This window comes from Nothoprocta perdicaria, unplaced genomic scaffold (genome assembly GCF_003342845.1).
Source record: "Nothoprocta perdicaria isolate Ctin4 unplaced genomic scaffold, notPer1 scaffold_441, whole genome shotgun sequence".
Classification (NCBI taxonomy): Eukaryota; Metazoa; Chordata; class Aves; order Tinamiformes; family Tinamidae; genus Nothoprocta; species Nothoprocta perdicaria.
Window position 1 is genome coordinate 223,621 of NW_020455690.1, and position 12,815 is coordinate 236,435.

The 12,815-nt window shown below is 42.4% G+C and overlaps 1 protein-coding gene across 3 annotated transcripts in view; it reads left to right on the forward strand.

Annotated features, from left to right (window-relative positions):
- Nucleotides 1–12,815, forward strand: part of SMARCD3 (SWI/SNF related, matrix associated, actin dependent regulator of chromatin, subfamily d, member 3) — a 78,608-nt gene that overhangs the window by 35,679 nt on the left and 30,114 nt on the right. For all 3 annotated transcript variants that reach the window (XM_026046444.1, XM_026046443.1, XM_026046445.1), the window contains exon 3: nucleotides 2,883–2,925. In XM_026046444.1, the coding sequence (XP_025902229.1) occupies nucleotides 2,883–2,925 (43 nt within the window). The remainder of the gene's footprint in view (nucleotides 1–2,882; nucleotides 2,926–12,815) is intronic.

The window sequence follows — 12,815 nt, forward strand, 5'->3', positions numbered from 1 at the left end:
CTCTAAACAGACCGACCCTGATTAGTGTTTGGTTTTGTAGCTGCAATGCATGTGTTTCAAGCTATATATCTGGTCATTATATTCAGCCTATAAAGTACTTGTTAATGAGCACTTCAAATGCAGTACAAATACTCTACTAATTATCTAATCTTTATAATTTTGCTGTTTTCTAACTAACTAACAAAATGTTTTGTAAACAAGACATGTTGAAAAAGATTTTTAGTTGGTCATGTGAATACTTCTACTGTGGTTACTATGGGATAATATCAGTAGAATGGTGATAAAACTTAGTTTTCACAGTCTATGTGTAAAATGACTAAGGAAATTAATAGGAAATAATTTCCCAGAATTAGAAGATTTTTTTAAATAACTTTTAAAAATATTCCAACTTTGTACACTTTTGATTGTCCTGCTCTTCGGTAACAGTTCTTTACTTCCTTTTTGCAAATTACGAGACCTCAGCAGATTGAATTCCTAAGTGTGAGCCAGTTGCTGACAACTGCCATGTAGCTGGTCTGCCCTTCGCAAAATTCCTGTAGATGTATATAGATAGTGTTCAGGCAGTGCTTTGGTGGTGTCATCACATCTAGTTGCAAGTAAAACACGCCTCTAAGCTGAGTACTTCAGGAACCCTGCTCTATCCAGGTTCTATGCCTTGAAACAGCAAGTCAGACTTGGGAACGCTTATATCTGAGATGCATCTGGAAAGGACACCAATCCTATGCGCATTAATATAAGATTGAATACAGAAGGAATGTGTGTGGGTGCAGCATGTTAGTATAAGAGGTGTATTTGCATCATAGAGACTGTGCCCGGCACTAGCCCAAATGCACATTCCACAGCACCTCCCAGGAGATTTTCAGGAAACTGCACAATATATTGCCTAGCCTTCAAGTATACTGGACAGATATCATCTGACCGACTGCTACTTTTGGACAATTAGGGTATTAGGGTAATCCTTAAGCATCAGTTTTTGGGGATCATCAAATGAGAATAATTTGCTCTCTAAAATTTAATGGAATAAATCAGAGAAGGAAGCATTTTTTTCCCCAGCCACCTTAACTTCACTACATTTTTTTAGGAACCTAACAATAATCTCTTTTGTAGCAAATCCAGATTATACCAGTGCTTCCTAAATACTCAGACAAGTTTCTATGTTTCTTCTGCCCTGCCTGTCCTCCTGGCAATGTTTTGAATGCTTTCCCCTTGTTCATTTCTGCCCCCCTGTTGTCTCCCGTTGAACCTAGTCTAGTTTTTCAGACAAACTTTTTCAATATCTCAGATCCAGTTCTGGATTTAGTCAAGCCCTATTGTTTTACTGCACAAAAGGGCTAAGAAGGAGTAACCTACCTTTCTTGGCAGATTTGGTAGAGACAGAAAGCAGATTAATTCTCCTTTCTTTAACAGACTCTTGGAGAACTGGTTAAAAGGAAATTTGTTTTGTTTTGTTTTAACTGCAAGTCTTCGGAGGTGCTGCAGGTGCATATTGTTTCCCTTGGAGAAAATATAGCTTGCTCAGATATTGCCTTCTGCATTTTTTTTCTGCAGATTCTGTGAAGTGTTTCAGTGTAGATTTGATTTTGTCAGCTCTGGAGTGTCTTAGAGGCTCATACCATGGAATTCTCCAGGATCATTATTCATGTACTTTTAAAACGGACACTGTTCACCTAAGAAATGGGGTGTGATTGCTTGGATGCATTTTCTGTCCCTAAGGAGGTAGTTCTAGATGTAGTTTGTACATACAGCCACAAAGAGTGCCTTAGGCTTGGCTTTTGTGAGTAGGAGAAAACTCCTTGTATCTCAGGCTAGGCTTATCACTAGCAAGTGTGGGAAAGGAGTAAACCATCGTGGCTTGTGTTTCCAAACAGCTTTTATGTGAACATGGCTGATAAGGGACTTCCTCTATAGAAATAGTAAGGTAGCCTTCTGCCTTGATGGCAGCAGCAGATGCTTCTTTTTCTTGTTTTTCTGTCACAGATTGAGTGATTCATCTCCTGCTTAAGATAAAGGCCTCACAAAATACAGAGATGAGGGAGGTAGGCCAGGATTCCCTCTTGGCCCTGTCAGAGAAAGCTAGGTGACAGTTTGATGGACAGAAATGATTTTTTAGAAACTGAAGATTTCAAAAAGGGGGATATTTGGAGATCTTACTTGCAGTACAATTTCTTAAGCACACATACATTTGCATGTATGTATATAGACACATGTTTCTAAAAGAATATATGTATATTTGTGCTTATGTATGAATATGGACTTGCTATGCATATGCACTGCAGACACATATATATTCATAAAGATGAACATGTATAAAGGCATGGACACTTATCTTTGTAAAATTACATATACAAATGCATTTCAGTGAAACGAATGTCTGTACATAGAGAGGTGTATGTATATATGTGTGTTTACATACACACATAAACACTGGCACTCAATTTTAAGTATGGATAAATGCATACCCTGATCTATTTGAACATTCAATCCACAGGCATTGACCTCTTAAGTGTACCTATGCATAGGTGTGTTTTACACTTTCAGACATGCACACTGTCCTACTACATGCTCCTTCTGTATCCATAGATGGCATGTACACGTGTACTTGCATATATTGCTGCCCTGCACCATAGACAATCCTGAGATCAAAGAACTTGTACACTCTTTCCAAGATGCATAACAGACAGCCCTGATTTGTTCCTAGCTAAGCATCTCCCCAGGCTGCTGAGAGATGGGGTCCTAGGTCTGGGCATGGGTGAAACCCTTTTGCTGATGCATGCACAGCTGTGCACCAGCATGTGGAGATGTCAGGATAATTTAGCAGGTGGCCTCGTTACTCCTAGATCTGTCACCATGGTAACGTGTTTTTTTCTTTAAAAAATGTACAGTGCCAAGAGGAGGAAGATGGCTGACAAAATTCTCCCTCAGAGGGTGAGTCGCTTTCATTTCCTATTCCCTTCACAATCAGTTCAGCATTTCAGTGTAATTAGGGGAATTTTAGCAAATACTTTCACTTTTTGTTTAAAAATCTAATTAAAAAGTAAGTAAGCAGTGGGTGAAAGTCTAGAGAGCAAGGCTGGGGCTGGAGCTGGGGGCTGGGAGTGTGCAGCCCAGCCTGTGTCGTCCTCTTGCATTGGGTTAGCTGTGCCAGCACTGCCACTTGCTGGATGGACAGTGGTGCTGGGCTGTGAGGTACATGACTTGATACTGGGGCCCTCTGGATTGTAAAGATAATTTAGATCAATATTTGAGGCTGGTCAAAAGCTAGTTCAGAGTTCAGCTGTGCATTTAGAAGATGGACTCCTCCTTAGGTCTCTCTGGTCCAGTAAGGCTGCCAAGTACTATTTTTTTGCAGTTGTGTCTGAGTACGACCAAAGTGAATCAGTCTAAAGATACAACAGAGTTCAAGGGGCCTGGATTGTCCAGAAAGTTATTAATTCTTCTGTGCCCTGGAGATGTGTCTAGTTTTTCGTGCGTCTCTGTGCCTGATACGAACAGCTTCCTTCTCAGTGCTCTCATCTTCCACTTCCTTTGCAGACATTGAGTTTACTGTCCATTCTTTTCTTTCATTATCCCCAGACTTTCCTTTCCTGTGCCCTCTTAAATACAGTTCTCCCATAACATGCTTGGTCCCAAAAGGCAGGTTTCCTTAATCGTCATAACATATTCCCCATCACACCCTAGATCCAGTTTCTTTGGCCTCTATGTTTTTTCCCTAGGCTCAGGATTCCTGACAGACATGTAGAGCTCTTCTTCCTTTTCAAGGATACCTTCCCACTAGTGGTGTAACCCCAAGCTTTGTGGCAATCTCCAAATTCTTGTCTATGACCTTCCATAGGCACCCAGTGCCAGCCAACTGCAGAAGTGGGCCCTCTTTGGTACTCCTGGCTTCTCTCTTTGCTGTTCCTGCTACCCTCTGAAAGCACTGCCCCGCATAGTTTAGCAATTAGTTCCTTTATGCTGCTCTCTTGGGAGGACTAAGTTACTATTAAATCCAGCTCCTTTGAACTGCTTGCAACTTTCATGGTGTTTGTACTAAGACCTTGTTTCTGCTCTGTTTGGAGCCTTTGCTGAATGAAAATTATATTTCACATGCTTTCAATTATGTCCATCTTGCACAAATTCATGAATCTTGCATTCTCTTCAGAGATAACTGTACATCATGTTTGATGAGCCTGTATCTTTAAACATGTGTTCATTTGAAGGCTTTTTTTGTCCTATGCTTTCATATGATATAAAGTCTGAGATGGACGAGGTGTAACCAAACTAACTTCTGTGGCAGTAGAAGACTTACACCTCTATTTATCAAACCCATAATAATTCTTTAATAGGCATAACCTTATTCAGCTACATCAAAGTACTGTACAGATGCTAGCACCTTTCAGAGCCACGCTATCACCAAGTCTTCTTTCTTTTCAAGTCTCTGTTGCAGAGCCAGCCAAGTTATGGTAGTTGATAGCAATCAGGCCCCATGAAGCGGAGTTGTGTTCTAGCTGGAGTTTCTCAGCACAGCTGAAGAGGTGGTATTAATGATAGGACTTTCTGGATTCAAGGATGCTGTTAGACTGCAATCAGTATATTAGAACCTCCTTGGTGTCACCATTCATGCAATTGGAAAATGCCTTGTACATCTGTGTCCTGTCAAATGAAACATTTGCACTGGTGGTAGGGCATGCTTGCAAAATCTAGAGCTTTCTGGAGCAACTTTGCAACCAATCAGCATCAAACTCTTTTTGCAAACTCATGTGTGTGTTTTCTACAAACTGTGAAGTGATATGGGGGGGATATTTAAATAAATTTTACTCTTGAAAAGCCTATTATATAATAATGGGAAAAGAAGTGGGTTCCCAGTGTTATTTACTGATACAAAGTCAAGCAGCTGGCCAGATAATCTACCATTAGATCTCTAAGCTTTCCACTTAAGTCTATGCTATGGTGCTGCTTGTATAAGGTCACTTAGATGCTATAGTTAAGCTTTTTGAGCAGAGCGTAATTTTGACCAGATTTAATTGTACAATAACAGTTCAGCCGACTATTACATGCAAAAAGATAGAATTATGAACATTACGGTACATCCAGTCCAGTTCCCTCTATCACAAAGACCTTGTCACACAGTCACTGCCTCAAAACTAGTTGGGTTCCTTAATCCTGTGGTATTTTAGATCTGACGGCTCTGTGGTTGTTGTTTTCACTAATGAAGTGCTTTTAGTTTACCAAGTAAGAGTGATTCCTCACACTTCTAATCCTCTACAGTGCTTCATTATATCTAGCCCAGGTTAAATTCACCTCTTCTTAACCTCTTTAAATTCACCTATCAGGAGGCCAGAACTGTACATAGTATTCCAGAACGTCTCAGCAGTGCTTGAATAGCATTAATGCATTTTTATCTCTACTGGAAGTAGCTTGAGTGATGCACTTTTTTTAAAATTTACATCCACATTGATATGGCATATAATCATTCTGTGGTTGACTAAAATTCCTAGGTATTTTTGAATTCTTTTGTTTGCAACTGGTAAATTCCCATATTCTAGCAAAATTATTGGTATAGACACTGAGTCATGTGACTTTGTGCTTTGTAATGTTAAATATCATCCCGTTTCTACTGTACAGTTCTCAGCTGCTTTGCATTCTCTGTGCTTGTATTGACAATATCACCCAAATACGTCATTATTAAGTTTTGCTAATATACTTCTCTTTTTTTGCACTTGAACTATTAGTGAAAATCGCATCAGTTTCAAGACCAATCCACGGTTCTGCTTATCGACTCCTTTTCTGTGCAATCTATTGTCATTCCTCTTTATCTAGTTCTTCAAAACAGTGTCATTTTTCTAATCCACATTTCTCAGTCTTAAGTATTGCTTCTCTTTATGACTATGGCAAATGTTTTACTTAAATGCAAGTACATTGGATCTACTGCATACCTTTTGTCTAAAATACAATTTAATTAAAGAAGGAGACTTGATTAAGCACAGAGTGACATACTGTAACTTAACAAAGCTGGGAGTTTGTTCAACATTAACTCCAGTTCTGTGCCACATGCTGCACTGTGCTGTTTTTCTTACCTTTGGGTCATTTCCTTCTAATATGCTGTTCTGTTTCCCTGCCTTTGCATCTTCGTTGCTCCCTGAAACACTCATCCAATCTCTAAAAAAGTTCATTAGCATCTTCATTCAGACCTGGAGACCCAGATCTCCTGAACTTATGTGACCTTTGCAGCTCAAGTCTAGCAGTTCTGCATCCGTTGTGACCCCATGCTACAAACTGTGCTTAAAGAAACCAAACTGTGCTTAAAGATGACCAGACATCAAGCTCTTTTCTGTTAGTTCTGAGTCATTAAGTTTCTTCCTGGGCACAATTACTGTCACCAGCCCTGCAAATTCTCCTGAGGACTTCTTACATATCTGTAATGGTTTTGCACAGCTCTCCTTTTTATCCTCTCTTCTTCATTCTGCCAGTCAACTCCTACTGCTATGTGCTGACTACCACATGGGATTTCTCTGCATTGCTCCATATCCTAATACCTGTCTATTATTGTTTGGACACCATGTGGCTATTTGCAAGCTTGTTCCCCTTCTGAGCCACCCAGAGGTGAGCCAGAGTTGGTTCTGCACTTCACTAACAAGAAGGAAGTGGTTGGTGATGTGTTAATAAAAATGGCAGCTTTGGCAAAAGCAACCATGAAATAGTGGAGTTCAGGAGCAGCAGAATATACACCATGGACCATGAACAAATGGTGCCTGCCTAACTTGATTGTCTTCTATAATGAGATGACTGGATTTGCAGGAAGAGGGAGCAGCAGATGCCATTTGGCTTTAGCAAAGTTTTCAGCACGGGTTCCCATAATATCTCTGTATCCAAACTGGGACTTTATAGTATGGGAAAGGATGAACAAGCAGTTGTATAAAAAGCTGATTGGATGATTGGGCTCTAGGACTCATTAGTGGCTAATAGTCATGCTCTACCTGAAGTCCAGTGACAAGTGGAGTATCACAGGGATCTGCCCTGAGTCCTGTTCTGTTTAGCACCTTTATCTATGAGGCAACAGAGTGCTTGCTTGTAAAATGTGCAGATGACACCTAATCAGGAGGGACCAGTCAGTATGGTCAAGGGAGCAGCTCTTATATGTGCTGAGGAGCAGCTCTCCTGGAAAGGCACTGGGGCCGTGGTGGGCAGTGAGCTGAGCGTGAGCCAGGAGCATGTCCTGGCAGCCTAGATGACTGCAAGCATTCTGGACTGTGGGAACAGGAGCACAGCCAGGAGTGAAGACAGCAATTACTCTTTCTCACTCAGTAGTCATTAGCTCACATCTACAACACTATGTCTAGTTTTGGGGCTGCCAGTACAGGGAGATATTGATAAATTTAAGCTGGTTCAGCAGAGGTCCCCAAGATGGTCAAAGGACTGGAGCAGCACTGGCACTATAAGGGGAAGGTGAGTGAGCCGAGCTTGTTCATCCTGGAGAAAGGAAAGTTTTGAGGAGACCTAGTAACAGCCTGCCAGTTGTTAAGGAGCTAATGCTAGGCGCTTCACAGTAGTGCATGGCAGGAGAATGGGAGGCAGTGGCATAAACTGAAATAGAAAAGGACCTGCCTGGATATAAAGAGAAACTTTTTCCGCAACAGTACAGTGAAGCACTGGAACCCAGAGAGGCTCTGGGACTGCCTCCCTTGGATGTTTTCAGAAGCAAGCTGGATAAAGATCTGAATAGCTGACCTCATCACTGATCCTGCTGTGAGCAGCAGGTTGAGCTCGAGCCTCCCAAGATCTCTTCCGATCTACATTATCCTGTGACCAAACTTCCGTGCTGTAAAGCATGTGTAGCAAAACTGTCTGGAGTATGTTGCTTTTGTATACTGTGTAGCACCCTGCTCTTGAACTCCATGCTTCAAAAGACTGGCTTGGCTTAGAGGTGCTACCCTGCCAGTGAACATATAGGAACTACTGAATTGGTTTTACTGGAACTTTAAGGGTAACTCCTGAGAACCCATGCATCACAATCTTGATCTGAAGATGTGACGTAAAGCTTTCTTTTTTTTTTCTCTCCATGTAATTAGGTACTTAAATGCAAACATTGTTGAATTTAGAAAATTATATGTCTTATATATCTTATGTATATATATCATGTAGACTGAATTGCTGATTGGTGTCTTGTTTGACTTGTGAAACACTTACTTAAATGCAGCTTGTAGGGTTGCAGAAGGTTTTGTATTTTGAATAGTATCAGCATGTGGCCATGAAATTGAGAAAGATGGACTCCTCAGTTGCTTTTGCCATGAAATCCTTCAGAAGAAATCCCTCCTGAAACATGGCCTCTCAGAGATCCAGACACACTTGGTAGTGTAGAGTCAGGCTTTAAGGAAGGGCAACCCTCAGATATTCTTCTTTGACCCCAAACGTAGCAACATTTTTGTCAGCAAGCTTTAGCTCAAGTTTATAAGAAAACAAGTTTCTCAGCACAGTTGCAGATGAGCACCGTTTGCAGTATATAACTGCTGGTTTCTGAACACAATTTTTGAAATGCCCAAGTTATGTTCATCTGCTGCAGCTAATATAAAACTGGCTTATGATCTAATTGAGCTTTTCAGAGTGGGGAGAGCAAGAGGAACTGTTCATAATTTGGAGAGCAAGGGGAACTGGCTTGTATTACTTCTTCTGAAGATAGTAATAATAGGCTAGCTTAATTCTAAGGAAGCTGCCAGATTGGTAGTGTCTGATAATAATTTTTTTTTCCTTAAGCCAAATTTCTGAGAATGCTTTATATGTCCTGCTTAAGTAGAAAATGAAGAATGCCACTCTAGTTGTTATTTTCTGCATGAAATGGAGAAAATTCTAGGAAAATTCTGGAAAGCCAAAATTCAGTCAAAGGAATTGAACATAGCAGGGAATGTGCTGGACACCAAGAAGGATTTCTACACGTAAATCAACAGCAGAAGGTAGACTAAGGAAAACCTGGGCCTGCTGCTCAGCGGGGCAGGGGATCCAGGGCAAAAGGTACAGAAAAGGCCAAGCTTCTCAGCAGTCTTTGCCTCTTGTTTTTTTCCCAGTAATGCCTGTCCTCAGGGCTTCCAGTTTCTAGAGCCCAAGGTCTATGGAAGCAAAGATACTCAGAGGGACCTTGACAGTTAGGAGAAATGAGTTGGCAGTTCTGGTCTTGGAGTTTATGCTCTGGTAGAGGTGAGCATAAACTGACTAGAAGGAAGCTTTGCAGGAAACACATGACGTTCCCATGAACAACAAGCAGAGAATATGCCCATGACGTACACTGCTATGAAGAAGGCCAACTGCAAAATGGGATGTATTAGCACAAGTGTTGCCATCAACTGGAGGAAAGTGTTCCCTGATGTGCCACACCAGTGAGACTGTATCTGGACTTTGCATTGATCATGGAGCTCTGCAGGACCAGAAAGACAATGACACATAGGAATGAAGCGAGCAGAGAACCACCAAGATGACTGAGTAATAATGTACCAGGAGTGGATGCAAGAGCTGAATTTCTTCAGCCATGAGAAGAGAAGGCGAAAGGCAAGATCAGGACTTCCCAGTACAAGAGGGACATGGAACTTATAAAGGATCCTGCATAGAGTGACAAAGATGATTAAGGGACTGGAGCATCTGTTTTATGAGGAAGGACTGAGTGAACTGGGCCTGTGTAGCCTGAAGAAGAGAAGAGGAAGAGGAAATCTGATCAATATGTATAAATACCTGAAGGGTGAATGTAGGGAGAAAGAGGCCAAAGTCTTCTCAGTGGTGGCCAGTGACAGAACAAGGGGCAGTGGGTACAAGCTGAAACACAGGCAGTTCCATCTCCATATGAGGAAGAACTTCTTTCCTATGTTGGTGACAGAGCAGTGGAACAGGCTGCCCAGGGAGGTTGTGGAGTCTCCTTCTCTGGAGGTCTTCAAAACCCACCTGGATGCCACCCTGTGCCATATATTCTAGGTGTCCCTGCTTGAGCAGGAAGGTTGGACTAGATGATCTCTAGAGATCCCATCCAACCTCAACCATTCTGTGACTCTGTGACACCTCTTTGTGTTTGAGGACTGCGTATCAGCATAACCCAGGAAGTTCAACTTAGTAGGTAATTTTGTTTTAGGAGTTCTAAAATGGACTGTTCTCAGAATGTTGGTGACTAACATTGCTCTGTTGTTGTAAACAATTGTGGCTGATGCCTGTAATATGAGTTGACTAACAGGACTGTCTTAACTGCAAAGTCTTGTGGAGGTCAAAGAGGGCTGAATTTCATTTATATGTGTCTTCAGCCATCACCACTCTTGTGACCTCTCAAATGTCTCCTACTTGAAGAGACTCTTAAATTGTACTTTTATATAAAAAGATCATAGTATAGTGGGATATATCTGATCACCAGGGAAGACAGTATATGCACATCCCATATTGCAAGTCAATGAGACTGAGAGGAATATATTTATCAAATTTGCTCAGGCCCACATTTCACCAAGAGATGGTTAAAAAAAGAAAACACCCAACCCCCTTACAAAATAGTCTCTGCAAAGGATGAACTTCCCGGAATTTGTGATCTCTGATGACAGAAATTGTAGAAATACTTTTTTTTTCCCCTAAAATGGAGGAATCAGTAACTAACCTGTTTGCGATAGGAAAATATTGGAGACCTTTGTAGTCTATTTGTGTAGTATTAAGACTGTGGGAGGTGCCTCTCTTCTCTGTTGAAAGAGGGATTCCCACAGGAGTTTCTCCTAATACCTCTGATTTCAGATGTGTCAGTGGCACTGAGAGTGAAACTCAGGAACACCTCTAGCTCCACCTTGGGCTCAGGTATTCTACTACTTGTGTCTCATTCTTATGGATATTCTCTCACAGTGTTTGCTATAAAGCCAGACTTTTTATGTGAGCTGTGTTCCCGATTGTCTTCATATTAAGTGCTAATAATTGTATCAAGAGGTCCATTTGATTTTATTAGATAGTAGAAAGTCTTCTTATGAAACACTTTGAAAAGAAATGGAATGTATTTGATTTTGTAGGAGAAGAAAAAAATTAATATGATTTTTTGTGTTGTATGGCTAGACAAGTAATCTAAAGGGTGACCTGACCTTGAGAATTTATTGCTAATTTGTTTTACCTGAGCTTCTCGTACAAGACAGGACTGAGGATTTACTAGTAATTAAGAGCCTGTATTTAAAACCACTAGTGATGAGAAGTTCCCTGCAGCAGACAGAATTCTTTTTTCAGTAGTTGGCTACACACACTATTAAACATCTACTCCTTATTTCTCCTTTGAGCTTAGCAAGTTCAAGTTCACTTTCCATTGCATTGTGTTGTCTCTTTGATAGACAGGTTTTTTCTTTTCATGCAGATATCATACAGAATCACAGAATCTCAGAATGGTTGAGGTTGGAAGGGATCTCTAGAGATCATCTAGTCCAACGCCCTGCTCCAGCATGGACACCTAGAATACATGGCACAGGGTGGCATCCAGGCAGATTTTGAAGACCTCCAGAGAAGGAGAGTCCACAACCTCCCTGGGCAGCCTGTTCCACTGCTCTGTCACCAACATAGGAAAGAAGTTCTTCCTCATATGGAGATGGAACTGCCTGTGTTTCAGCTTGTACCCACTGCCCCTTGTCCTGTCATTGGCCACCACTGAGAAGACTTTGGCCCCTTCCTCCCTACATTCACCCTTCAGGTATTTATACATATTGATCAGATCTCCTCTCAACCATCTCTTCTTCAGGCTAAACAGGCCCCGCTCACTTACTCTTTCTGTGTGCAAGAGATGCTCCAGTCCCTTAATCATCTTTGTTGCTCTCTGCTGGACCCTCTCTGGAAGCGGCACATCCCTCTTGTCCTGGGGAGCCCAGAGCTGCACCCCGTGCTCCAGATGCAATCTCACTTGAGCTGAGTGGAGGGGCACGATCTCCTCCCTCGCCCTACTGGCAACGTCTTCCTGATGCAGCCAGGATCCCATTGGCGTCTTGGCCACGAGGGCCCAGCTGCCTCATGAGTAACTTGGTGTCAACCAGGACTCCCAGGTCCCTCTCTGCGGAGCTGCTCTCCAGCAGGTCAACCCCTAATCTGTACTGGTGCCTAGGGGTTATTCCTCCCCAGGTGGAGGACCCTGCACTTGTCATTGTTGAACCTCATGAGATTCTTCTCTGCCCAACTCTCCAGCCTGTCTAGGTCCTTCTGGATGGCAGCACATCCCTCAGGAGTGTCAGCCACTCCACTCAGCTTGGTATCGTCCGCAAACTTGCTCAGGGTGCACTCAGTGCCCTTGTCAAAGTCATTGATGAACAGGTTGAACAGCACTGGGCCCAGTACTGACCCCGGGGGACACAACTGGCCACAGGCCTCCAACTGGACTCAGCCCCATTTATCACTGCCCTCTGAGCTCTGCAATCCAGCCAGTTCTCAATCCATCTCACTGTTCACTTGTCCAGTCCACATTTGCAGAGCTTTCCTATGAGAATATTATGGGAGATGCTGTCAAAAGCCTTGCTGAAGTCAAGCTAGACAACATCCGTGGCTCTCCTATCGTCCATCCACTTTGTCATTCCATCATAGAAGACTATCAGGTTCGTCAGACATGGCTTGGTGAATCCATGCTAACTATTCCTGATCACCTTCACATTCCTAGAGATGAGCTGCTCCATCACCTTACCAGGGACAGGAGTGAGGCTGCTGGCCCCGAGTTTCCTGGCTCCTCCCTCTTGCCCGTTTTGAAGACTGGAGTGATGTTGGTTTCTTCCAGTCCTCCGGCACCTCCCCTGTTCTCCATGACCTCTCAAAGATGATGGAGAGTGGCTGAGCAGCGACTCCCGCCAGTTCCCTCAGCAGTCTTGGGTGCA